The 26,705-nt window shown below is 41.4% G+C and overlaps 1 protein-coding gene across 6 annotated transcripts in view; it reads left to right on the top strand.

Annotated features, from left to right (window-relative positions):
* Positions 1 to 26,705, top strand: part of SYTL2 (synaptotagmin like 2) — a 91,579-nt gene that overhangs the window by 46,659 nt on the left and 18,215 nt on the right. For 5 of the 6 annotated variants that reach the window (XM_075919419.2, XM_075919415.2, XM_075919417.2 and 2 more), the window contains 8 exons: positions 3,823 to 3,971; positions 7,580 to 7,715; positions 11,477 to 11,549; positions 12,595 to 12,697; positions 14,521 to 15,402; positions 17,487 to 22,043; positions 24,538 to 24,639; positions 26,143 to 26,196. In XM_075919419.2, coding sequence (XP_075775534.1) covers positions 3,823 to 3,971; positions 7,580 to 7,715; positions 11,477 to 11,549; positions 12,595 to 12,697; positions 14,521 to 15,402; positions 17,487 to 22,043; positions 24,538 to 24,639; positions 26,143 to 26,196 — 6,056 coding nt within the window. The remainder of the gene's footprint in view (positions 1 to 3,822; positions 3,972 to 7,579; positions 7,716 to 11,476; positions 11,550 to 12,594; positions 12,698 to 14,520; positions 15,403 to 17,486; positions 22,044 to 24,537; positions 24,640 to 26,142; positions 26,197 to 26,705) is intronic. The other variant, XM_075919420.2, reaches the window with a different exon arrangement.

Raw genomic sequence — 26,705 nt, forward strand, 5'->3', positions numbered from 1 at the left:
GGTCCCTCACCAAAGGCTCTTGTGTAAATTACATGGCCATGGGATAAGAGGGAAGGTCCTTTCTTGGATTGAGAACTGGTTAAAAGACAGGAAACAAAGGGTAGGAATAAATGGTAAATTTTCAGATTGGAGAGGGGTAACTAGTGGTGTCCCCCAAGGGTCAATCCTGGGACCAATTCTTTTCAATTTATTCATAAATCATCTGGAGAAAGGGGTAAGCAGTGAGGTAGTAAAGTTTGCAGATGATACCAAATTGTTTAGGATAGTCAAGACAGAAGCAGACTGTGAGGGACTCCACGAAGATCTCACCAAACTGAGTGATTGGGCAACAAAATGGCAAATGAAATTTAATGTGGATAAGTGTAAAGTAATGCACATCGGGAAAAATAACCCCAACTATACGTACAGTATGATGGGGGGCTAATTTGGCTACGACAAATCAGGAAAGAGATCTTGGAGTTATCATGGACAGTTCTCTGAAAACTTCTACACAGAGTGCAGCGGCGGTCAAAAAGGCAAATAGGATGCTAGGAATTATTAGGAAAGGGATAGAAAATAAGACTCAGAATATCTTACTGCCCCTGTATAAAACTATGGTACGCCCATATCTTGAATACTGTGTACAGATGTGGTCTCCTCACCTCAAAAAAGATATTTTGGCCTTGGAAAGGGTTCAGAAAAGGGCAACTAAAATGATTAGGGGTTTGGAACGGGTCCCATATGAGGAGAGGCTAAAGAGACTGGGACTTTTCAGTTTAGAAAAGAGGAGACTGAGGGGGGATATGATAGAGGTCTATAAAATCATGAGTGGTGTGGAGAGGGCTGATAAAGAAAAGTTATTTATTAGTTCCCATAATAGAAGAACTAGAGGACGCCAAATGAAATTAATGGGTAGCAGGTTTAAAACTAATAAAAGGAAGTTCTTCACACAGCGTGTTGTCAACCTGTGGAACTCCTTGCCAGAGGAGGCTGTGAAGGCTAGGACTATAATAGAGTTTAAAGAGAAGCTGGATAAATTCATGGAGGTTAGGTACATAAAAGGCTATTAGCCAGGGGATAAAATGGTGTCCTTGGCCTCTGTTTGTCAGAGGCTGGAGAGGGATGGCAGGAGACAAATCTCTTGATCATTGTCTTCGGTCCACCCTCTCTGGGGCACCTGGTGCTGGCCACTGTCGGTAGACAGGATACTGGGCTACATGGACCTTTGGTCTGACCCAGTACGGCCGTTCTTATGTTCTTATGTAAGCAGAGGAAAAAATCATTGGAGATGCAGACAAGATTTAAATTTGACACTTTCAATATTGCTGTAAATTCTGCTCTCGTGAAACTGGCGAAACATTTTTAATTATTGCGAGAGCACATGAATATGTTTGGATTCCAGTGTGATGTGAATAGCATTGGAAACTCTTTCTCCTACAAGTGAATTGAAAAAAATTGTGTAGTCACCTGGGATCAGCTTTGATGAGTTCTTTGGCAGTATTTTGGATGTGGATGGGTACGACCTGGTACATGAACTCCATAGTCTTTCTGGTGTCTTGCCAAACCCTCTGGATGTGCTTAAGACACTTGAGTTCATTTTCAGAAGTGGTTTTCCCATTGTGTAACCAAACGTGTACTGCTCTGTGTGTTTCTTAAAGTGTCATTCTCTGTGGGGTTTCAGGAAGAAGTTTCTCAAAAGTAACTTATTTGGGGTCCATCCTGTCTCAGGAACATTTGGTAACATTTACAAGACAATGGAATTCAAGATTGCAATAGATGAATTTGTCAGTAGAGTATTCAGTTACTGGTACTTGGCATAAACACCTTAAAAAACCCCTCCCTCCCCCCAGTAGCTATCCACTGACAAGAGTAAAACACAACATGCTGTTTACTTATTTGTTGAGATGTGAAGGTATTTGCAGCCAGTTACTAGTTGTGGATTTATGTATGTAGTTTGCATACTTGGATTACTTTGGTTTATGGAATATTATTAATGGAAAGGGATGACTTATGTCCTCTCACAGGGGGCCTCAGTCTCTTTCTGTGGCACTGCTGGGAGAGCCAGCCTTCAGTGGTGGGATGCTCCGGATGCAAAACTGATCCAATTCCTGATCTCTTTGGAATTGTCCTTGCTTGACAGTTTTGTCACGATCAGATACATTTGTGAAGAGTTGAGTCAGCTCATTCAGTGATGACCATGGCTGACTTGCCCTTGTAGACTATTACAATTAATGATAGGAAAGTACCTGCCTGGTCAGAGGGTACAAAGAGAAGGCACTGTAGAAATGAAAACTCCAACCATCTGATCTTTACTGCTGTGTATACACTCCTCACTGCACCCATTACTGAAGTGCCATCATCTTGCTAGTAGTGGGCAGCAGTCAAGTGAACTTACATTTAGCACAATGCTTAGAAACAAAAGAGAAGCATTCTCTTTTTCAGGGCACTGAGGCCATCTCTTTGTTCATGAGAAAAGTGCCATGAAACCTCCTACGTATGAAGTGGAGAGGGCAAGACCTTGTTCACAAAAATTCTAACCTATAAATTCCAGTTCATTGTCTTGGAAAGTTGAAGGGCTGCATCAACCCTGCTGGGGTTTCAAACACACCATTTAAAGGAACCTGATTGTCACTGCCCTGATGCTTTCTGGGTGCTATGGGACCATTGTTGCTTTTTAGTTACAGACTGACACGGCTACCCCTCTGAGACTGGCCTGATGGATAAACAGCCAGAACAACCCCTCTGGCTAAAATGCCTCAATGCCAGAAATTCAGGCAGTATTGACCTACAAAATAAATAAGCTTTTGAATTCACAAAATAACCTAGTGGCATGACTGAAGCTAAAGGGACTAATAAGGCACCATAATTGCATCATGCATGTTTGTGAGAGGACAGTTTGGAGATGGCTCCAGGTGAATTTGAGGACAGTTTATATCTTGTACAGACTGTTTGCTAAAATGGCAGTGCTTATGTAGTTGCATGGACTGAATTTTTTCAGCAGAGAATGAAACGTAGGATTTTTTCATAGTCGCTTAGGGGAGCTGAATGCCCAATTCTCATTAATTGTACTCTGCCATAAGTTCCCCTCTTAAGATTTTATTCATGCATTTTTGATTTGTTGTGCAAAATTGCCCCATGAAAGTCCAATGTGAAAATCAGTCCCTTGTCTGTACAAAGTGTCCATTCAAATTAAGGAGGCAGGGGGAGTCTACCTCTTAAGAATGCGTGTAAGGGATAACAGAACTTGTGCTATGAAATTGAATTGAATTCACTCTCCAAAAAAGATACAAACAGGAGTAATCTTTATATGATTGGATTTGGAGACTTACATATGTGTAAGCATGACGCCCTATGCAGGATGTAAAATTAAATTACTGGTTTTGAAGATTTATCCAACACTCTTTTCTGAAAAGACTATTCTGTATAATAGTGTATTGAACAAATTTGTGAATAGCTTTGGTCAAATATACTATTTGTCCAGGGCCCAGCTCACTTCAGTGAGTGTTCTGCTTGAGGAAAGACTGAGCAAAGATTTCATGAGTAAACTTACGTCAGCTGCCTTTTTAAAGCAGCCAATCTGTGTAATCTGAGTAGAAAGGAGGATGAAGCAGCAAGAAAATGTACTGTTAGCTTTATAATACCACTACTGTATATTTTCCTCATCTAGCCTTCAGTACTAATGAGAGCCAGTAGCCTCTTTCCCCCCCCCCCCTTCCTTCTCTCCCTCTCCCATCCCAAAAAGTTTGGTTATTCTCCTCTAACCTAGTATTTCCTATCCACATGTACTGTGGCTGACTTTATTTTATTCACACAAATAAGCATAATCTTTTTTCCTTTTTGCAGTCATTTACCAGAAAAAATTAAGAATGACAATCAGCTAAAGAATATGAGTGGGCAGTGGTTTTATGAAGCAAAATCAAAGAGGCACAGAGATAAAATACATGGAGCAGATATCATTAGAGCATCGATAAGAAGGAAACCCAAAACAATAGGTAAGTTTATTTCAGAGATCCTGGTATAGTGACACTTCTCATAGTTAGTGCACCCAAGGCATTTGGCATCTTTGAAGGTGTTCTATAAAAATAATGCAATCTCCTCCTGGGCAAGACTTGCAGTAAAAGAAGTATGTCTGCTGTTTATTGTGTGAAGTACATTCTTCTTTGAATACATCCTGTTAATGCTGACTACAAATGTAGATGGAAAGGATTATCTTCTGCTTACAGAATAGGACCCTTTGACCTGGGTTCTGTTTCCAGCTCAGGTGATGATTCCTTGTGTGACCCTGAGCAAATCACAAATGACCCCTGATTTGGGATGCCCCAGCTTTTGGGTGCTCTACCCAAAGTTTGGTGCTTTCTATTTGTAGTGGTTGATCAGAGATGCTTCAACTGATTGCTCATCTATTCCTGAGAGTAACGTACCTGTGGCAAAAAGGAAGTGCTGTACTGTTAATTAAGCTGATGGTAAAGTGGTGTATATTCATCTGATAATGCAATACGAGTCCCAACAACTTTACTCATTATTAATATATGCAAAAGGGTATATTATTTTCTCTATAACTTAATATCTTGTTCCATGTCATTTTTATTATGAAAACAGCTCTGAGCATTTGAAGAGCATTACTTCTGTAATTGAATTTAGCACATCTTTCTCTTTTTGAGAGAATCTGTAAAACTAAGGTATTTTTGTTGTCTGTTTGCTGAAATCTGTGACCCTTATTGTCAGCATGGCCCCTATTTATGATCATTCTGTGTGTTTACGTAAAATAATTTGCTTTGCTAGAAAATTTACCCATGTCAGTTCCATAGATAGACTTCAATGCAACAACTTGTAAGTTTTCTATAACTAAAACTCATCCCTATTTCTGAATTGAGATTATTCTTTATTCTTATAAACTGCTTTGCCTGTCCTTAGAGCAAGTATAGAATCAAGTATGGAGATCATGTTTGGTAAGTAGTAGTAGCCTGGTCACTTTGAAAAGTACTCTTTGTCTATCTATGTGAGTAAGAGAAGACCTAAAACAAGGAGAAATACAGGGAGCCAGAAATGGGCAAGAAGACCCCTATTAGTATTCTTTCTAATTTAGAGCTTGATCAGTTGATATTCCATAACATTTCAGGTTGTGTGTTTAAGCTCTTGCTGAAGAGTTTCTCTATATGTTTAATATTGAATACTGTGTCTGCTACTTTGCAGCTTGAAGGAACAATAATTTATTATAATTTAACAGTAATAAGACTGCAATTACTTGGACAGGCCATGTATTAAGGTAGGGGTTCCCAAACTTTTTGACACAGGGACCAGTAAATCCATTCACGAGCTTTCGGAGGACCGATAACATTCATTTGCATTTTCATTAAGCAAATGATGAATATGCAAATAAGTTGTTTCTGGTCCTCCCAAAGCCCCCAGTGCCTGCTTTAGCAAAGCTTTTGATAGTCACCCACAATATTCTTGCCAGCAAGTTAAGGGCATATGGATTGGATAAATGGACTGTAAGATGGATAGAAAGCTGGCTAGACCAGGGTTTCCCAAACTTTTTACTTTAGTTGGAACCCATTCTTTTCAGTACTGTTTTTTGCAGCCCAAAAATATAAACACCTATTTACAAAAAAGAATTAAAAATGAATAAATGTTCAATGTTTCACCGGGCTGCATCCTCCGCCTAGCCTGGGCCAGGGTTGGGGGACCCGGCGCTGCACGGGCACTCTGGGAGGCGGGAGCAGGAGCAGATTGGGGGTAGGGTATCTGGCTAGGAGGGAGGGTGCAAGAAGGGGTAGGGTTTCCAGGTGTCCAGTTTTGTACTGGACAGTCCGGTATTTGAAGGTTCTGTCCGAGAAACAAATTGAGAAAATACCGGACATATAAAATGTCCAGTATTTTCTAATTAGGTAAGTTTTATTATTAAGTGTATCAGTCCGTAGCTGCGAACTGCCTGGCTTGTAGATGTGCTCACGCTGCGTGAGTGTGTGTACCAGCCAGGCAGTTCGCAACTACTCGAGGGCGGGTATTTGGGAGGAGGGGCAAAATGGAATCCCCGGGGCCGGACTCACTCATGTGCCTGGGTCTGCATGTGCCCGGGTCAGTCCCGCTTCCCGATTCGCTTCCCCGCCCCCCCTCCCCTTCCGCCCCACTTCTCCTCCTGATATCCCCTGGCCAGCCCCGCTGCCCCCATCCAGCCCTGCTTCCAGTGGCTGGTTCTTCCATCCTCCTCCTCATGATCTTCCCCATCCAGCCTGCCCTGTCCCCTGGCTAGTCCGCTGCCCCCATCCAGCCCTGGACTGTGTCTCCAGTCCTCCTCCTCCCGATCTCCCCTGGCAAGCCCTTCTTCCCCCCCCCCCCCGCCCCACCCTGCTTCCGCTGCCCGCTCACCCTGATCTCTGCCTGACAGCCCCGCTGCCCCCAACCCTGCTTCCCGGCAGCCGGTTTCTCTCTGTGTCTCTCTCTCCCCAGCCCAGCCCACCCCACCCCGCTCCTCTCCCGGAAGCCACACTGAGGCCCAGTATTTTGTACCGGGCTGTGGCCCATAGTTTGGGAAACGCTGTATTACGGCATTCAAAACAGACTTAAATCTGACTTGTAAAATACACGGAATTGTTTAGCTCCAATGACTCATAAGATGATTAAGCAATTTCCCTCACTGCTCTGCTCTGTGAAAACATGCACTCACAGGCGGCCCTAGACTAGCTGCAGGCAACTGGCGCCCTAGGCGAACCATGCAATTGGCGCCTACACCTCCAAACCCCTCAATGATATTGCGCCACCATTTGGCGCCCCATTTAACTTGGAGCGCTAGGCGACTGCCTATTTTGCCTATACGTACGAGCCGCCCCTGCAGGTACCTGAAAGTGACACACACATTTCTACACGCTAAGAAATAAATCTTGTTTTCGGGATTATTATGGAAGTATAGACGGCAACAGAAGATACTGTAAAATATTTTATGACTTCAGCAATCTAGAGTTCTGACACTCCTCCCCCAAATACAAACAAACTAACAAGCCCAAGCAAACATAAACTTAATTGCATGATCATTGTTCAAGTCAGCTTATATCTCTTCTATTGCAGAGATTCTCTGTAGTTTTCTTCCAGGCACAACCTCTTCCGCTTGTCCCTCCCAAACACACCAACTAGCTGTTGTTCCAGGACGTCCCGTCCCCTAATTTAGCAATATAGAAAGGGTGCAAAGTGTTCCTTTCACTCCATTGAGAACTCATGTTTTACAGAACTCTCCCTTTCATTTGACCACCAAGTATTGTGGTTAAGACTCGTGATGCTAATGTTGCTTTCCATGGGCATTTAGCTGCCGTTAGAGGTACAAGAAGACCTCTGCTAATTCATTGATTGTGATACTTTACCAATTAAAATTGTTTTAACATGTAGGACTCTTGGTGCAGTGGATATTGCAATTGGGTTTTCATTTTAACATTCCACCCCACGAATCTACTTTAGATGACTCAACATACCCTTACATGTTATCCAAGTACAATATAATTGTGAAATAATGTCGAAAGCTATTGGAACTACTTGCCTGTATTTACCTGCAGTGGAAACCCACATGAAGATAATGGGAGATTAACCTTGGTCTTGTTTATTATTTTAGCTGAGCGGAGGGAGAACAAATCGGACAAGACAAAGAACAGTTGGGTGAACAGTGTCAATAAGGAAGTTTATGTCCCAGCAGAGCTCTCTGGTATCATGGAAGAGACAGAAGATGGGGAAGTGAAATCCAATCAAAGGTAAGATGTTCTTTGAGATGGAATCGGTAACCTGACTCTGTATTAATTAGACTGAGTAAAGTTTGTGACGTGTTTCCTCTTTCAGCATTTCACATAAATATTTCTGCCATTTCACGCAAGGTCCCCAAAGCCTCCCATTGCAATTTGATGACAGTGGTGTGCCAACACTTGCTCAAACTGGCCTGGAAACCCACATCTGCAGTAGCTTAACATGTCATGGCTTTGCACATTCAGAAGTTCCTGGAAACACCATGATAGCCATCTTTGGCAACATTGACTCTGGGTAGACAAGCCAGGGGTTTATAAAGCATTGTCTCTCATATGTTTATGTAAGCACGCACCAGAGGACAGGTGGAGTTTGGAAACTGCCATGGATGTATGCAGTCTGGCTTGATTTCCAGACGTGCCTCAGAGATGTTCCATTCTCCAGTTAGAATAATGGACCAAACTGAGGTGCAAAGCCCCTGGCAGCCACAGATAGCGGAGGTGGCCTAACTGAGATCAGTTTCATTTTCCTTGCTAGCAAGATGGTGAGCAGATTTGGGACTAGACCAAACATTTAGGATACTCCGTGAGGAAAAAATCTGATGCTACCACTCTGCAACTTCTGATGAAGCCATCCCCAGGACAGAGCCATTTCCAGCGAGAACATCCTGTCTGAGACATTCAAAAATTAGACACAGTTAGGTTGAGAATCCCAGATAATTTCAACTGTTGTGATAAAGCCTGGAGAAAGGTGGGCTTGGAGGGGTGCAGGACCTGATCTATAAAGGACGTGATAATTTTGGGGGCTTGTCTATTGTTTTATAATATAAACGGGAATGGCAGTGACGTTTATTTCCAGCCACAAAGGGAATAGATCATTAGAGTGAAAGTGAAATGTACTCTCTTCGTGAGACACACGCAGAGTGCAGTGTTCCAGCTCAGAGTGACAGGAGCATGAAAACCTGTAGAGTAGGGGCCCCAGACTGCCAGGCACATACCTGTGGAGAGGGCACAGAGGAATGTTTGCAGGGGGTGTGGCAGGGGTCTGGGAGGCAGAGAGGGAGTGCCATACAGCTCCATTCCTGTCCCTGCGTCCAAATCTGGCCTTGGTCCCTTTACACCTGTCCAGAGGGGAATGGGGAGGACAGGGCTAAAAAGTTTGGAGACCACTGCTATAGAGGCTTCTGAAAGGAATGAAGCGAAGCAAAAATGGAAGAAAATTGCTCTTACTTGCCTCTTGTATATTGATTCTGCCATTCTTTCTTATGCTGCAGTTCCATAGGCTAGAGGGAGCCATCAAATTCTTACAGCAGTTGAACCAGTTATTATATTCAACACTTGAACAGCATCTTCCATTTTTTTGTTTTAGTGGATTACAGCTGATATACTGGAATAGAATTCAAAGCTTTCCAGTTCCCAGCCCCATGCTCAACTCATTTGATCACGATGCCACTTCTAAAGCTTGCTTATACAGTACAGAATGGCTAATGGAAGTGTTTGAAGGCAGAGTTCAGAGAATGAATTGCAATATGTAGATCAAAGCTCAGTATTTAATCAAACATTTTTTTGTAATGTAGATGCAAACACCAACTAGAACTGCACTGTCACTTGAAAAATTACCCCATTTTAATTTATTTTTCTATATATGAACACACAACTCAAATTTTGGGGAAATGCAGGGAGAGACCAGCTTCTTCAAGGGCCCTTTAAAGTGACCTTTTCTTCTGTTCCCTGTAGGGTGGATGTCTTTTGATGTACTCCTTTTGATCTATTTCTGTTTAATTTCTGATCTATGTGCCCACTTCTAATAGAAACAGCTGATCAATAGCAGCCAGGAAAAGCTGAATCCAGGTCTGCTGGATTAGTGTGACGAGAGATTAGCAGCCTACCTAGAATGTCAGGAAGGGTAATGCTGAAAGCATTCAGTTGTCTTCAAAAGGCAGTAGGTCTTTGAAGACATATTCTCTTTGGCTACGTCTAGATGGGCATGATTTTCTGCAAATGCTTTTAACGGAAAAGTTTTTCCGTTAAAAGCATTTGTGGAAAAGAGCATCTAGATTGGCATGGACGCTTTTCCACAAAAGCACTTTTTGTGGAAAAGCGTCCGTGCCAATCTAGACACGGTTTTGTGCAAGAAAGCCCCGATCGCCATTTTCGCCATCGGGGCTTTTTTGCGCAAAACAATACCACGTTGTCTACACTGGCCCTCTTGCGCAAAAGTATTTGCACAAGAGGGCTTTTGCCTGAACGGGAGCAGCATAGTATTTCTGCAAGAAAACTGACAATCTTACATGAGATCATCAGTGTTCTTGCGGAAATTCAAGCGGCCAGTGTAGACAGCTGGCAAGTTTTTCCGCAAAAGCAGCTGTCTAGACTTGCCAGTCTAGACACAGCCTTTATGTATATCGAAATGGAAGAGGCATCTGACGGGTGGCCTCTAGGCAGAGCTGTAAACAGATATTTGAGCCAAGTGTAATTCTTTGCAGGATAACAGGGTAAATGTTTCAAAACCACCAGAGCCATTTTCAAAAGTAGCTTGGGCATTTAGCTGATGTGTGACTGACAGTCCATGGGATTTAGGCTCCTCAGTTGCTAGGCTGCTTTTGAAAATGCTGCTGCTCTTTAATGATAGCAATCACAATTTTTGTGTAGAGACGAGTGCAGGCTACACGCCCACTCTTCAGTCTTTACGTAGGCAAAACAATTGCTGACTTCAGGATCTGACCCCGCACTTATTTGGGGGGAGGGAGAAGAGGGATGTAGACAGGAAATGTAAAAGCAAAATCCCTAATCCTTATTTGTGGTTACTGTTCTTTAGAAAACCTGCACTTATGGCCATGAATAACTTAGGATCAGCCCTTTTCATTGGGAGAGCTCCCTGTATAAGGACTGAGAACCAAATTCTGCTTTCAGACTAGTGAATACTTCCAGATCAGTGGTGTTACTTGATGTCTAGTCTGGATTTAAGAGCAGAATATGGATGATTAGAATTGGACTGCAAAACTTGTTGTGGTGTTTAAATTCCCATGATACTGTCTTTTGCATATCATAACTTTTTGTGAGCTAGGTGTGTGAAGTGTGTCTTTGGAGGTATAACCTTGCGCAGAAGGAATTTCAATAGAATGACTCAATCTGTCAATATTTTCTCTGATGATATGTAGATTGAAAATGTAAAATATGCGGCCTAAGGAAGGGTAGAGTTCAGGTCCTCTCTTCATGTTCGGAATCACTGTGTAAAAAAATCAGTTTCTTAATCCCGAAAAGGCTCTGGGCTAATAATTTGCATTGTCTGTGAACACTAATCCTGGAGCCTCTTGCATCCAAGTCAGCTATCCCTGAACTTATTCTTAAAATGCATGTGACTTTAGTATGTAAGAAAGGGGATAGATCTTCTGCTTATCCAGGTACAGCATGAGCAGCAGCAGTTGAGATTTCCTACTTACACTTGCGATTGTGGCTTATCCCTGATTTAGGAGAATTCACTTCTCACTTTGTGCTGTCTCAGTCCCTGACCTCTCCACTGAGCTTGCCAGCAGTGGGATACATCAATTTCACTGTTTCTTGTGTACTTTGAAGTGTTATGCTACAAATGTCTTCTCACAAAATTTCTTCTTCCTGCATAGGGAAAGGTGGTAAGAAGCTTGCTTCCAGAACAAAGAGAAACAAACTGAAAAGAGGACTCTCACATTTGGATTATGTCTTCTACAAGCATGTCACAGCTGAATTTTCATATTTATAGCCTTCACGCTAACCAACTTGTTGTTGTTCTCTTGTAGTTCTAATGCATTGGCTACAACCTTAGACAAACCACAGGAAAGGTCAAAGAAGGTAGCTGTGTCACCAGCAAAGGTAGGTTAAGCAATGGTATGCCAGGAATGGCTTTTTAAAGCTAATCTTTTGCCACTTTGACACTCCACTAAAAAACAGGGAGAATTTAGACAGAAGAATCAAAACTTTAGGATATTGCTGAAGGCAATGGTGCATGATGTATAAAATGGCGGATTGATAGGATTCCTCTTCAGCATGTTTGAGAGGCAGACAGAAATTTTTCATCCCTTACCTATATATGGAGCCAATATAGACCTCTTCACCCTCCAGAGAGAATTGCCTCCGTTTTATTTTGTTCCAATTTCGCTTGAATCTTCTCATAGGTCTGAATCCCTTTTGGGAGTCACAATAGCAGAAATGAGACTATCAAAGGGTTTGTTTCCCTGCCACACTGTATCAGTGTAGCTACATCAATACAGTGCATCTAGTGATGGGAAAGCATCACATGCTGATATAGTGCAGTATAGACAGCACTTTAAGTTGATGTAACCGTACATCACTGCAGGGAAGAAGGATTCACACTCCTGAGCAACATAAGTTATATTGACTTAACCGGTAGTGTAGACAGACCCTAAAGTTTGGTTTGCACTGGAAACTTACATCAGCATAGCTTTGTCTCTCAGAGGTGTGAAAAATCCACACCTGATGAGAGGTTAAGTTGACCTAAACCACAGCATCAATGGTACGAGGCTGACAGAAGAATTCTAATATTGAGCTAACTATCGCTTCTAGAGGAGGTGGATTCATTACAACAGTGGGCAAATTCCTCTTGCTATATTGTCTCTATTGAAGTGCACTGCAGCTGTGCTCCTGAAGCGCTTAGTTCACAAAGGAGGGGTTTTCAAATGTCCTAGGTCTGTTCCTGCTGGCTTTAAAGGGAGTAGAGTTAGACTAAGCACTTGCACAATCCTTTAACGTCACTATTCTGCCACTTCTTCTGTCTGTCTTATGAGAGGCATGTTTAAACCTTATTCTGCATTGGTGACATCCTGGTATTTTCATGTTTTTGTTACTACTACAGTTCTGTTAAACTTATGACATATGTTTTATGTCCATTCTTTTCTAGGAAAGGAAAAATCCATTTAATGACTTTACTGCACCCGAACACAACATAAAAAGTAGGGCCTCAGAAAGTGGAACTACTGACGTATCCCAGATGCCAAATGAAGGTAAAACTATTTTTTTCTTTAAATCTACATGTTTTATAAGTAATTCTTCAGGGGTATTGTCACCAAGTTGACTGTCATTTTCCTGAGACAATACATTTTCTGGGGGGGAGGGGAGGGAAATCTTTTAAAAATCCTGTACTAAAGCAGAATTTAGCAGAGTTTTACCTATTGTCTCATGAGCCTGTGTCCTGCCTGTTCTTCAGGACTGTGCTGTAATTAAAAACCCACAGCAGGCTCAGGTCTTCTGACTTGGACTATTGGGGCTTGTGCTAAGGAGCTGTTTAACAAAACACCTACTAGGGATGGTGCTTGGCCCTGCCATGAGTACAGGGAACTGGACCTGATGACCTCTCAAGGTTCCTTCCAGTTCTGTGATTCTACAATATAGACTTTTAGGCTTGGACTGATGCCCAAGCCATAGGACCCTAATGTCCGAGTCCAAATATCTGTTGTGCAATTAAACAGACTCTTAGCCCAGGCCCCAGTTAGCTGACCTAGGCCAGCTGCAGGTGTCTAACTGCAGTGTGGACATAAGAACATAAGAACGGCCGTACTAGGTCAGACCAAAGGTCCTTCTAGCCCAGTACCCTGTCTGCTGACAGTGGCCAGCACCAGGAGCTCCGGAGAGGGTGGACCGAAAACAGTGATCAGCGATTTGTCTCCTGCCATCCTTCTCCAGCCTCTGACAAACAGAGGCGAGGGACACCACTTCTATCCCCTGGCTAATAGCCTTTTATGGACCTAACCTCCATGAAATTATCTAGCTTCTCTTTAAACTCTGTTATAGTCTTAGCCTTCACAGCCTCCTTTGGCAAGGAGTTCCACAGGTTGACTACACGCTGTGTGAAGAAGACAAACCAGTATCCACCCAGCTGAGTAGGGGAGCTTCCGTATTACAAAGTTCTTGAGGATTCATTGGCACAAAAGCAGTTTAAGATATTCTCTTTTCTGTCTTTGCAGCAGTCTCAATCATTGCTTCTCTTGGCTCAGCAGCAGGGGATCAAGCTAGGGTCCTAACATTTGATCTCATCCTCATGTTGTTTCTTTGACAGACTTGATATCAGAAGGGACCATCATGATCATCTAGTCTGACCTCCTCCACGTTGCAGGTCACAGGACCTTACCCACCCACTTCCTTAACAAACCAACCCCCTAACTTGGGCTGAGTTATTGAACTCCTTAAATCATGATTTAAAGACTTCAAGTTAGAGAGAATTCACCATTTACCCTAGTTTAAACCTGTAAATGACTCATGCCCCATACTGCAAAATTACTTATCCTGCTTTCTGCCATGATGCTTGCCAATAGGGGAAGGGGACAAGTGTGTACTAACTGCATTTTTTTTATAACACTTGTCCTAAGTGGGCAAGTTTTTACTAAGTTTTCCATGTGACTCTGACAACATTGTACAAAAATTGACAGACACAAATACAAGACACAGTAATAAAAATGAACTCTACAAGAACTGTACTGATTAAATGTTTACAGAGCTCTGACTTTTGAGTTATGTTTCTTTGTGGTAAGAATGCCTGTCTATCAGCACTCTATAGTACAAAGAAGTTAAATCTAATATAAAGTTGGATAACTTCTTAGTTTTCTAATTTACTTGTTCCAAGAGTGGGTACTTTTATATTGCTTAATGCTTTGACCATTCATGTTATCTTTGTCTTTTTGCATTAAATCCTAGAGCTGCAAAAATGCTTTTGCCTTGTCTTTTTTATGTAGAACACTTGATGCTTAAACTAAATGCATGCACTTAAGCTTGATCTGTTTTGCAGTATGTTTTTCACTCTTTCCCTTGTATGCATGTCTTGTCTTTGCAGAGTCACTGTCACCTTCAAAGGAGAGCCAATCCAAGAGAAACTTACTAAACAATAGGTCAAAGGAACATAGGCAGGCTTCTGGAGAACTAACTGATGAGTCCCAGAGAGAGGTAGATCAGCCTCCTGTACCAAAAGCTAGAAAAGTCATCTACAAAATAACAGATCCCATGTTGGAGAAAGATGGTTCTTTTCCCAAACCTGCTAAAAGGACCGATTGGGGTAACGGTGCTGGCACACCACCTAGGGGGATTCTGAAACGCAGTTCGAGTTCAAGTTCCACTGATTCAGAAGTTCTTCGTGTTAATCAGATTTTTGACCAACAGAGTAAGACTGGATTGCCCTCTTTACCTGCTCTCGAAAAAGTAGCTGAAACAAATCCTCCTGCAGAAGACTCCTCACAAAATTCTCTAGAAAGACTAAAGCAGGTTAGGTTCTCTTCCAGTATAGGTAAAAGCCAACCTCTTCAAAGCCCTCAGCTGCACCATGGCAAAGATATAGGAGAGTTTGACTTACTGGAATCAGACTATGTTAAGAATGGAGAAAATGACACCAGTAGGTTAGATGCACTTCAAAATGAACAAACCCTCCCTATAAAATCTCCACACTCGCAATCTTCTGCTTTAGATGTTAAAGCAATAGACAGAAATGTCTCACAAGAAGAGAGATCACCATATGTATCCGATGCTAACAGGTCATGCCTACCAGTAAATGAAACCTTGCAGTTTAAGACAAGTTCTTCTGTGGAACCTGTAACTCCAAGAAAATCCTCCAGTAATATTTCACCAAATGTCAAGAAAGTGCAAACTGTTGATGAAACATTGTCTCCAGATACATCCAAACAGTCCCTGAATCCTGACTTGGAGTCACCAAAATACACTATTGGTAAGACAACACAAGTCAAATGAGTTAATATTGAGATGGGTAAATAACAATTTAAAAAATAGTCATAAATCTGCCCAGTAATATTCTAATCAGAGAGAGAGAGGGAGAGAGCGTTCTGTATTTTCCAGAATATTTCTGCTTGTTTACTAATTTTACTGGTTTCACACACACTAAACAACTTAATATTTAGCATGTTAGAAAATACTTATCTGAACATTCAGTCTTTGGGAATATGCTCTGTTAATTTCATTTTTTTAAAACAGAAACTGGTTAATAACTTTCCCAGGCTGAAATGTGGATAAGCATATTTATTAGCAACGAGAGAGACACATATATGGACCAAACATATCCTTACCCAAGCAAAACTCCTGTGTTAAAGTCTTTGCTAGCTTTGCCTGCATAAAGACTGAAGAAATTGATCAAATACTGTCTGTTGTTAGTAATAATGGAACTATGATTTGGGGTTTTTAACATGTATGATTAAATAAGAAATGTCAGTTAAATGGAAACAAAATACAGTAAAACTCCAATTGGCGGGCATCCAGTGTTTCGGTACTCCTGATAGTCCGGCACCAACTGGAACCCGGAAGTGCTCCAGCCAGACGGACAATTGGAGCTTCCCAGAGGTGGCGACGGAGAGGGGGTGAGAGGCAGGCAGCTATTTAAGGCAGGCGGGGGAGGGGGGGAGCACTGTGAGGGGCAAACCCTCTGCCGTGTTGCGGGGAGGCGGTGGAAGCCCTGCGCAGCTGGCTTGCAAGTGAGGAAACTCAGCCACCAGCTTGTCAGCGGTGGTGGCGGAGAGGGGGCGAGAGGCAGGCAGCGTTCCCTACCGACCCCCATCCTCCTTAAACATCTGCCTGCCTCTCGCCCCCTCGCCGCCACTGCCGCTTGCAAGCTGGCTGCGCGGGGCTTCCACCGCCTCCCCGCAACACGGTGGAGGGTTCGCCCCTCCCCGCGCCGTTCCCCGCCAACTCCCACCCCCAGCGCAGTGCGGGTCCCAGGAGACCCATCACAGCACCCCGCCAGAGTACCTCCCGATACTCTGGCATATCCGATAATCCGGCACCCTTTGAGTCCCAAGGGTGCCAGATTATCGGAAGTCTACTGTATAACTGTTGAAATAATGAAAAATACATTTTTGAGTAAGAATCACCATGCCATAATTATAAGCAAACATAAATGTTTCTGAAGAGCAAACCATTTCTAAAGTTTTAATTTGGATCAAGGCTTTACTTATTCATAAATTATTCTAGTTTTATTCTACAAGCCTATTTTAATTGCTGTGCTGCCAGTATATCCATATTCTTCCCAAAAGAACAAACATGTGGGCGATATGTGTGTTAGCTTGCACAGCAGGCTGACAGCCACTGCGGGCCCTGGGGCAAGGTTGTGGGCGCTGGCTCTGCGCCCCTGGAAGGAGTGGGGGCCAAGGGCTGTCAGCCCTTAGTGCTTCCAGGACCGAGGCACTGGACTCCAACCCTCAGAGCTGCATGGAATTGCGCTCTGGCACTCACAACAGTTCAAAGGGGGCCGGGGCCCCAGCCGCCACTGCTGTAGTAGCAAATTGCCTCCTTTGCCCTGCCCCATGCTGGTGGGCCTGAGATTGTGTAATTTGTAGTGGTGATTTGCTGGAAAGTGAAGCATCATGTGGCTGTCTAGACGAGGACTCTCTTAACCCACAATTTTTTTAATCACAGCCATTATGATGCAAAACAAAAACAAATCTCAATTATTTATGTACCCCATGAAGAAATTTTGTGGTTTTTACCTCATCTCAAGATACTGCTAACTCATCCCTGCAAAAGGCAAGGAAACCACCCTTACTTTTGGTTGTAAATTGGTTGTAAACTTTGACAGGCTCTCAAGAGCGAGTCCTCCCAACCCCATCACATCACTCTTTATGTTGGGTTTTTTATTGCTGGTCTTGTTTAAGTTTTAAAAATAACAAGCAGTAATGGGAAGGGGAAACAAGGTATGATGATGAGCACTAGTAGTGTTTTTTTATCAAGCTGGATGGAAAATCTGTTTCAGCAAAATCATATATTTATCAACTCCTTATCATGAAAGGTACTTTTATGTTACAGATCAGCAGCCACTTTCTGCTAAGACAAAATCTCCTCAGTTGCCAAATGCCAGCTCTGCAGACCTTCAACAAGGTAAGCCTGTTCTTGTTGAGGATCAAAGGGCTAAAACCACTTCCAAGCCTGACAAGCATGCTTCTGAGTTCATTAAGGCAGCTGATGAATCCATATCAAAAGTATTAGATTGGTTTAAAAGAAGCTCCAATACTGGTGATGAGAAAACTCCATCGGTAACCTCCCAAGGGAGGGAGTCTAAAGAAGAACTGAACTTACCACCCACGACAGGAGTCTTACATAGAAATGATACTGGACTTAGCACAGATGAAAATACACAACTGATTGACTTGTCACTTGGAAGTAATGGGAAGCAAAGCAGTGTTTTGCCTGCATCAGCTGATGCAGGAGACATACAAATATTAAAAGTAGGAAAAAAAGAAAATCAAAATCAAGAGATTCAAGGAACAGACTATAACAAAGGACCTACTGTACTTGGAAAGAGCAAAAGTGGTAGAGAGAAGATACATTTACAGTTCACTGATCTCCCAGTTACTAAATTAGATGAAACAAATATTCTTAAAAAATCAGGTGCAGACGGCAAAATGTTATACAAACCAGAGAATGAAAGTGCAGCATATAAAGAACCAACATTTCTTGACGATGGAAAAGGCAAACCAGGTTCAAATAATTTCATTTCTCCTGAAAAGCTAAATGAAGAGTCGATATTGAAAACTAATGTGCAAACAGGAATTCCAAAAGAAGAGAAAAGGAGCACTATCAAATCTCTCGTAGAGGAAGACCATGTTCAGTCACAGACTGGATTTGATAATAAAGGAAGAGAGAGAAAAGAACCTGGTTTACTGGATCAAGGAGTTATGCAACTAGATTCAAACAGCTCTAGGAGTAAACTACCCATTTTGTCACAGCATGAATCCAAACAGCCATCTCCAGTACAAATCTCAGATGATGAGACTGAACAAAAGAGAAGTGTAAGGGATATTAGGGCCTTTTGGGAAAGGGACAAAATTGGCCCCAGGCATACAACTAAGGAAGGTGTTTTAAATACAACCCCATCAGCAAGTAGCACAATACAATACATCGGTAAAGAAAGTAGCAAAGTAAAACCTGCTGATGTTTCTGCAGCATTCTTATCAAACGAATCAAAAGATCAAAACAAGTATCATTTGGTTTCATTTAGAAGAGTTGAATTAGGTGATGATGAGACATCTAAAGATAAATTTCTAAAGTCGTCAAAGACTGGGACAGATACAATGGATAAATCCAAATCGGATCATGCTGTTGAGAAGCCCAAAAAAACACTTGAATCTGATGGTAAGGTTAATGAATTTACAAAATTGCCAAAAGCAAACCACTTGAAACCAGGAATTGGTTTTACTTCTGCTTCACCAAACAAGTATGAAGATGGGAAAGAAGTATCTTCAGAAAATGACAGAATTCCCTCTTCTACGCAGCAGAAGCCCAGCTTTAAGGTTTTGTCTTTGAAGGAAAAAATAGATGAGGAGTCTAAGAATCAAATTTCCAACCCATTGCAATTTGAGAGTTTGAGAACCTTTTGGGATATTGGAGCTAAATCACAGAATAGGACCAGTATGGAAAATGAAACCACTTTCCCAAGTAGTAATAGTTCACTAACTTACCAAAAAGAGTCAAAGGAACTCAAAGGAAGCAGAGCAGAAATGAGTCAGGAGGAGGTGATGGTTCCACAACAAAATCAATTTTCCTTGAGGGAAAAAACAAAGAAAATAAACATCAAAGTACCCGAGTCACCTAGACAGGAAGGGCAGCCCATTCCTTGGTCAGTGAATCTGACACGAACAGAAAATGCAGAATCTGTCCAGATAGTGGGGAAAAATGTAGGAAACTCTGTGATCTCAAAACCTAAAGAAAAGGTGGATCTTCCAGAGCAAGAAGTTAAAGAATATATTGAAAAAATGATTGATCCATCAAAAGTGCAGCATAGCACATTTAACAGTGGCTTACAGAAACTGCTTGAAGAGATGTCTCAGGCACCCTTGCTAACATCCCAACCGGCTGGTGTTAAAGGTGTTCCAAGAAAAGAGTTGGGACTTGATCAACATCTAATTTTTTCTGCAAAAGCAATTCAGAGCAAGACTGCTCCCACAGACTACAAGGAACAAGCAGCAGAATCTCCTAAAGAGGAGGTTGTAGAGACTGTAGACAAAACTGTTGCTCCATCAAAAGCTGAAGTTGATGCATTTAATGCTGCATTAGAGAAATTGCTAAAGGAAACAACATTCTCTTCTAGTCAGAATGTACCAGAAAATATTTCTGAAGAGACGGTTTCTTGGCCAAGTCAGAGAAGATTTTTTGAAAAGGTGATGGAACGGAGTCACAACACTTTTCCTAGTTATCAAAGAGAGGTAGTACTTCCTCAAGAAGTAAAAGAAACTATAGAAAAATCAGTTGTTCCATCCAAAAATGAATTTGATGAACTTAAAATTGGTTTAGAGAAGCTGCTTAAGGAATCTGATGCTTCCTGTCCATTAGATCAGTCAGCAGATGGGGATGAAAATGTCTGGAGAGAAAGTTCTCATAAAGAAGTCATCCCAAACTCTTCTCAAAAGACACCATGTCCTAACATAGCTACTTATGTCATGACCCAGAATGAATCACAGCCTCCTGGAGAAGCAGTCTCAGAGACTGTGGAAAAAACCATTGTTCCACCAAAAGCTGAATTCCACAATCTGGACACAGGTTTAAAGAAACTACTTAAGGAAGCATCTGTAATCTCACCATCGTACAAGATAGAAAACCGTAACAAAGCAGTGCCTGAGAATATGCCTGAAGAAGATAAGCACACATTTTATAAGAGGGTCATAAAGATTGAGCAGGCTACTTCTCCTGTTGCCCATGAAAGGGCTGGGACTCCAAATGAGACTAGGACTGCAGAGAGAACTGCAGTTCCATATCAGGATAACGTTAGCTCAATCAGTACACGCTTGGAGAAACCAAATGGTGGGGCAGCTAAAATGCCATTACCTTTACATGCAAAAAGTGGAAAATATGTAAGCTCTCAGCCAGAGGATCGGACTTATTATCCTGTTTCTCCTGGTAATCATCAGGAAGTGACTGAAATACTGGTAAAAACAGTTCAGGCAAAACCTGAACTCCATGAATTTAATGCTAGTTTGCAGAAACTGCTTCAGGAAGCTTCTGAAATGTCACCTTCTGAACAAAAAAGCATTGACAACGTGATGCATGTTAGGATACAGCCTTGCGAACAAGATATCGACTATCCTCAAGAAGTAAAAGAAACCATAGAAAAAGTTGTTGCTTCTTCCAAATCAGAACCCAGTGAATTTAATGCTAGCTTACAAAAATTGCTTACGGAAGCCTCTGAAATGCCTCCTGCTGAACTGAAAAGATTGGACCATGAGACATACAGTATAGTGAATGTTAAAATACAGTCTAATAGGCATGTGGATTCTGCTTACCAGCAAGAAGTAAATGAAACGGTCAAAAAATCTGTTGCTACTTCCAAATCAGAACTCAATGCATTTCATTCTGGACTAGAGAAATTGTTGATGGAAGTCTCTGAAATGGAAACTCCTGAACTGAAAAGCATGGACAGTGGAATGCGGAGGAGTGTGGGGATACAGCCTAATCAGGGCTTAGATTTGACTTACCAAGAAGCTATTGGCCACCCGCAAGAAGTAAATGAAACCATAGAAAAAGCTGTTGCTCCTTCCAAATCTGAGCTTGGAGACTTCAATACTAGTTTGCAGAAACTGCTTAAGGAAGCCTCTGAAGCTCCTCCACCTCTTAAACTGAAAAGCTTGGATAGTGAAATCCAGAGTATGACGCAGCCTAATCAGAGTGTGCATTTCCCTTACCGACAAGAGCTGGACCATCCCCAAGAAATAAGAGAAACTGTGGAAAAAACTGTTGCTCCAACAAAAGCAGAGTGCAGCGAACTAAATATCTGCTTAGAAAAACTTCTCAAAGAAGCATCTGAAGTTTCATCTCGGCTGCCAACAAAGATGGGAAAACAGGAAACACCCAATGACGCAGAAAAGGGAAGTCTAGGCGTTAAAATGCCACACTCTGGTCCAAGTGCTTCAAGTGGCTATCGCACAGAGTTTAAGATACCAATCAAGAGTGAGACTGTGAAACAAAATGACAAAGCTGTAAAGGAAGATCGTGTGTTAAATGAAGTGAGAGTTTCTGCTCTCCCTGAAAGAAATGTAGCATTTGAGAAAACAGAACAGACTAATCTAGAATCGACTGAAACCCTTCCCAAGGAAAAAGAGAAGGGTACACCTGTTATCAAGACCTATAAGATGGATATAAATGAAAATAAAGCAAAGGAAGAAACAGAAAAGGATTATGATAAATGTACTTCCTTAGCAGATGTCAGTGAAGCAACATCTGAAGTGAATGCACCATCTAGATTCAGGAGAGCAAGCACACCACTTAAAGATAAGCGCTCCTCCAAAATAAGTAAAGTGGAGGTGTTTTTAGCATCTCCATATGAGGAAAATGATGCCATAAGTTTTGGCTCTGACCTTTCAGGTTCAACATGTGAGCATTTTTGAATTCTTAATCAGTATTTCTGCATTTTTATTACTTTTTCATTTTTATATATTTAAGAAATATGGGTAGAATTTTTGATAACCTACCTTAAGAATGGTGGACCAAAAGCATGAGTGAAATTCTCCTTTTTCTTAACTGAAGGATTTGGGCATAAATTCTCTGTGCCTGAGTCAGCAGATGTTTTGTAAAGGCATGCATTCAATGTGGCTTGCAAGCCAGGGAGTTAGGCTGGAATAAACCTATTGCACTGACTGTATAGAAACAGTCAGGCTTGCCGCATCTCTTTCTTGCAGCAGTTTGTTCATTGTGGGATCAGTCAGTTCTGTTATTTAAGCTTTGGGCTTTAGAGCTTCTTTTTTTACAATGTTTCACTAGCTGATGTAAGACAGGCACCCCACTAGCAAGGGATATCTTGCTAAACCAGGGATTTATTTCTGCTTTCCATCTGTACTTTCCAGTTTCAAAAACAAACCACAGTGTGCAAAGGAGAAGGCCCACCCCTGACTTAATCAACTCATTGCTACAGGCCACTGCACCAGACCTTGGTCTGTGTTCATTTTCTTAGTGGTTTTTTTTTCCACTGAAAAATTAGTATTCAAAGAGAGATGCAACTGGAACAAATGGAGTGGCTCTGGTCTCCTGCACAGAGTGTGATAGGCAGTGTTGATATAATTGAACGATTGGAGTCACTTCTGATGGAGGGTTAATTTAATAATTTTTTTCTCAGAAATCAGGATTGTTCCCCTTAACTGGAGAGGCTGAGAAACCTTTGATGTTTCCAAAGGCTGCCATCTGTGATCATTAATGCCTCACTTGGGCAAAACATAACTGAAGCTAATAAGACTTTTGGCCTAAGGGAAGAATAAGTAAAACTTAAGAGCTCCAGAGTTTGTGCCATAGCTGAAGGGAAGTATTCTGGGTCAGTTTTATTCCTGGGGAAAAGTGGGGGAAGGTGGTAGCAAGGGATGAGATGGCACATGGGACTGCCAACTGGGACAAATGAGCCCATTAACTAAGAGCTGAATCTGTCCTGTGGTGGTAGCAGTTGAGCTTTCATGTGGCTGCTATTTAGACTCTGTTTGTTTGTTTTTAATTAAAGTAATTAATTAATTTAATTAATTCATCCTTATTATTAAAATAACACCCACTGTTAGCACCCGTCAGGATGAAGTTCTATATTAGGGTTTGGGTTTCGAGCTAGCCTCCTTCTTCTTGGTAGATTCAGCTAAGTCAACAGTGTTATGGCAGCTTCAGGTTAAATTTCCAACATACGTATTCCTGAAAGCCTGTGTCTTAAGGTACGTCTAAACTACATTTTTTTTTTTCCTTCTTCCGATCTCACGTTCAAAAGAGCATCTTTCCAGAAGGTAGTCTGGACACGGTTTTTTCAGGAGAAAAAACCTTTTTTGAAAAAAAATGTAAACCTCATTTTTTAAGGAAGAGCGTTTTTTTCCAAAAAGGGTTTTTTTTTCTGAAAAAAATGCACCCGGACTTTCAGTTTCGAAAGATCCTCTTTCAAAAGTGAGATTGGAAGAAGATATGCAAATTCCCATAGACATAGCCTTAGTAATATCAGGTCCTAGAAGATTTACCCAGTGTTGCTTGGATCCTTAATTCAAATTAGTTTGGTTTTTCTTCATTTAAGTCATTGTTCTGGAGTAGGACTGGGGATGAGGAGATTAAGTATACAGGCTGCTTTGGGGAGACAGGACAACTCCAGGCTCCTCTCACATCATCAGCTTGAGTCCAGGTGAGACATGCCTATTCATGTCTGCTGCAGCGGGCAGTGGAGGAATGTATATCCCCTGATGGTGGGACAGACACACAAAGAGACAAGCTTTTTAAAATATATAGTAGATAGCTGTCCCTTTCTCCACCTCTGCCTCTTGCTGGCCCAATGGGGTTATAGCTGTTCCAGTCCCTATTTCTGGCTCCTTGCTGCCCCCAGTGATCATTGGACAGCACTACTGTTGCAGCTAGCAGACTCCTCCCTTTCCATTTTAAGAGTAACAATTTAATTCCAGGCACATCCCATTGTCCTGGCACAACTAAACCCTTACCTTACTTTAAGTTATAAGAGGAAGCTGCATACCAAATATGGTGGTCCTAGCTCCAGCTTAGCTAGCAGCTTAGGAAAAGTTCTCGAACAAACAGGCTCACTGACAGACGGACGCATATTTCTAAAATATATAGTAAGATTAAATTCTGTGTCTATTGAACCTGCTGGTCTTTTGTAGCGCATGTATTTTTATCTAGTAATTTTGAATTCCATTATGCCTCCAAATCCATGACTAAACCCTGTCAGCTTTCCCTAATTTTTCTTTTGATCTTTCACAGTTGTCAAAACTAGAATTTTTAATGTTTTACTAAGGGTTAAAAATCTCTCTTCATTGGTTAAAAATAGCAGTTGATTTCTAAGTGGCTCTCGCTTAAAGCATGTGTGTCTGTTTGTGCAGTGTTTATGTATTTTGTCTTGTGACAGGTTCAGAAGAAGAATTAGATCCTATTTTGAAGGCTTTGAAAAGGAGTGCAGATAGGCAAAGGCCTTCCAAAAGTCTAGAGGACATTCCATCAGCCACATCAAGTGAGCACAAAGCTTGTCTGCTGTCTTCCATGCCCCCAACTAAACTTAAAAATACTTATATACTATCTTTCCACACATCTTCACCCAATTGGCACACTAATATTCCAATAATGGGTTTTGGCAGGAAAACTGTCCTCAGAATGAGCATCCAAAATATATAAATATTTTATAACACTACTTCTGATTAAGAAAAAAGGAGCAGTGCACCCATCTAAATGGTGCTTTTGACCAAGTTTTTATTTCAATACTGCATGCTCATTTTGAACACTCATTCCTGGATTTCTTTCTCAGTCACAGCTGAATATAAAATAGGCTTCTTTTTTACACGCTTTATTGAGGCATGATTCGTTCCCTCATCTCCTCTCACATTCCATGCAGAGAGCCATCTTTGTAACAATGATTATACCTGGAATGGCAGGAAATAGGAGGGCAAGGATGCAATTGCCATGTCCATTCCTATTTCCACTAGCAAGCTTTAAAGAAGGTTTAAAGAACGCTTAACTCTTCTTTCCCACTAGCTATAAATCCATAAATGTCTGTGCTGTGACTGAGAAAATATTTAATCCTGTCCTCCCATTTGCGTGGGGCTTTTTAAAGCTAGAGCAGACTTGAGTTTCCTGAAATAGTCTCTCAGTGGTTACAGTTTTCTCTTATGGGCCAGCTCTATTTATAAATAACTTGCATGGAGTTTACACAGTAGTGTTCGTATAAACGTATCCACTCAGCAGCCTTCTGAGAAATATGCATTGCATTGGTCTTAACCAGTATGGCTTTGCTCAGTAGTGGACTTTATGCTTGTTTTGTCATAAGGAGATAGGCAAACCCCCAAAGAGGTATTCAATAAATACCCATTTGTGAGTGAAATCAGGTACGAGGCAAATTGAGTGGCGCATGTGAGAGCAAGCTGTACTGACTTGAGTAAAGTTGCACATACTTGCACCAGCAGTAAATTTGGCTCAGAGTTCCTGTTTAAATTTTGCAATTAAATGTGTTCAAAGTTTCACTCACACTTATGTTCACAGTTGTGTATTTTTGCAATAATTTGTTGATTGCTATGCATAATTGGGAAAATGAGTGAAACTTCATGCACATAGATATTTGTGAATAGAGCCATGGGTTTTGGAAGGAGCTGGTCACTTCAGGCATCTTACTCTAATTTAAAATACAGATATAAAAATTCTTATTTCTCTTTATTTTTCATGTGCTGTCGCTTATTTGTAACTGCCTGTAGGACCTCATGCATCCACGTAGCACTGTACTGATGTAACCTGTATTAAACAATAACATGGGAGCTCCCTTTTGTAGCATAGTAGTTGCATTTTGTAATCCAAGTAGAAAGTGTTTGTTATATGGACAGCATTTAACCTTGTGCTTTGTGCATTTAGCCTTGGCTATGCCTCTTCTGATTTTGACCTTATTTATTATAAACTCTGTGGCTGGCACTATAATCCATACTGCCTTCTTGAACAGCAATCTTACTAACTGTTCCTTTTTCCTGCACAGATAAAGGAAAAGTAGATATGCCAAAAGAAGAATTAGTACTTAGTGCTGAAGATGGTAAATATCTTATTTGTGTCTGCATGAACATAGTATTTTTTTTTAGTGTCCTCCACTCACCAGCCAAAGAGTTGGTGAATTTCAGAATTGTATCACTCGTATATGGTAATTTCTGCGTGATTTAAATACTTGGGTAGCATTTCTTTACCTTTGCTTTTATTTCTAAGCAATGTATTAGTTTTGTTATATCCTACTATTATTGTAAGAAACTTTGCTTATGTTGTATAGTATGTTACTGTATCTGGTCTCAATCCTTCAGGAATTACACATGTGTCATTGCCACTGAAGTCCAAGAGAGCTTTGGGTATTGACTCAATGCAAAATTAGGCTTCTAAAATATTAAATTAGCATGCTCATTTGTTGCACTGTAAAATGACACCTAATGCTTGCTCAAATACTATGCAGATTTTAATGGAAAAAGGTACATCTCTTTAGTATGTGCAGAGAGTAATCAATGGTGCAGAGAGTTAATCAATGGGACTTTATGCATATGCTTAAGCATTTTTGTG

This window comes from Pelodiscus sinensis, chromosome 1 (assembly GCF_052426305.1).
Source record: "Pelodiscus sinensis isolate ZL-2025 chromosome 1, ASM5242630v1, whole genome shotgun sequence".
Taxonomy (NCBI): Eukaryota; Metazoa; Chordata; order Testudines; family Trionychidae; genus Pelodiscus; species Pelodiscus sinensis.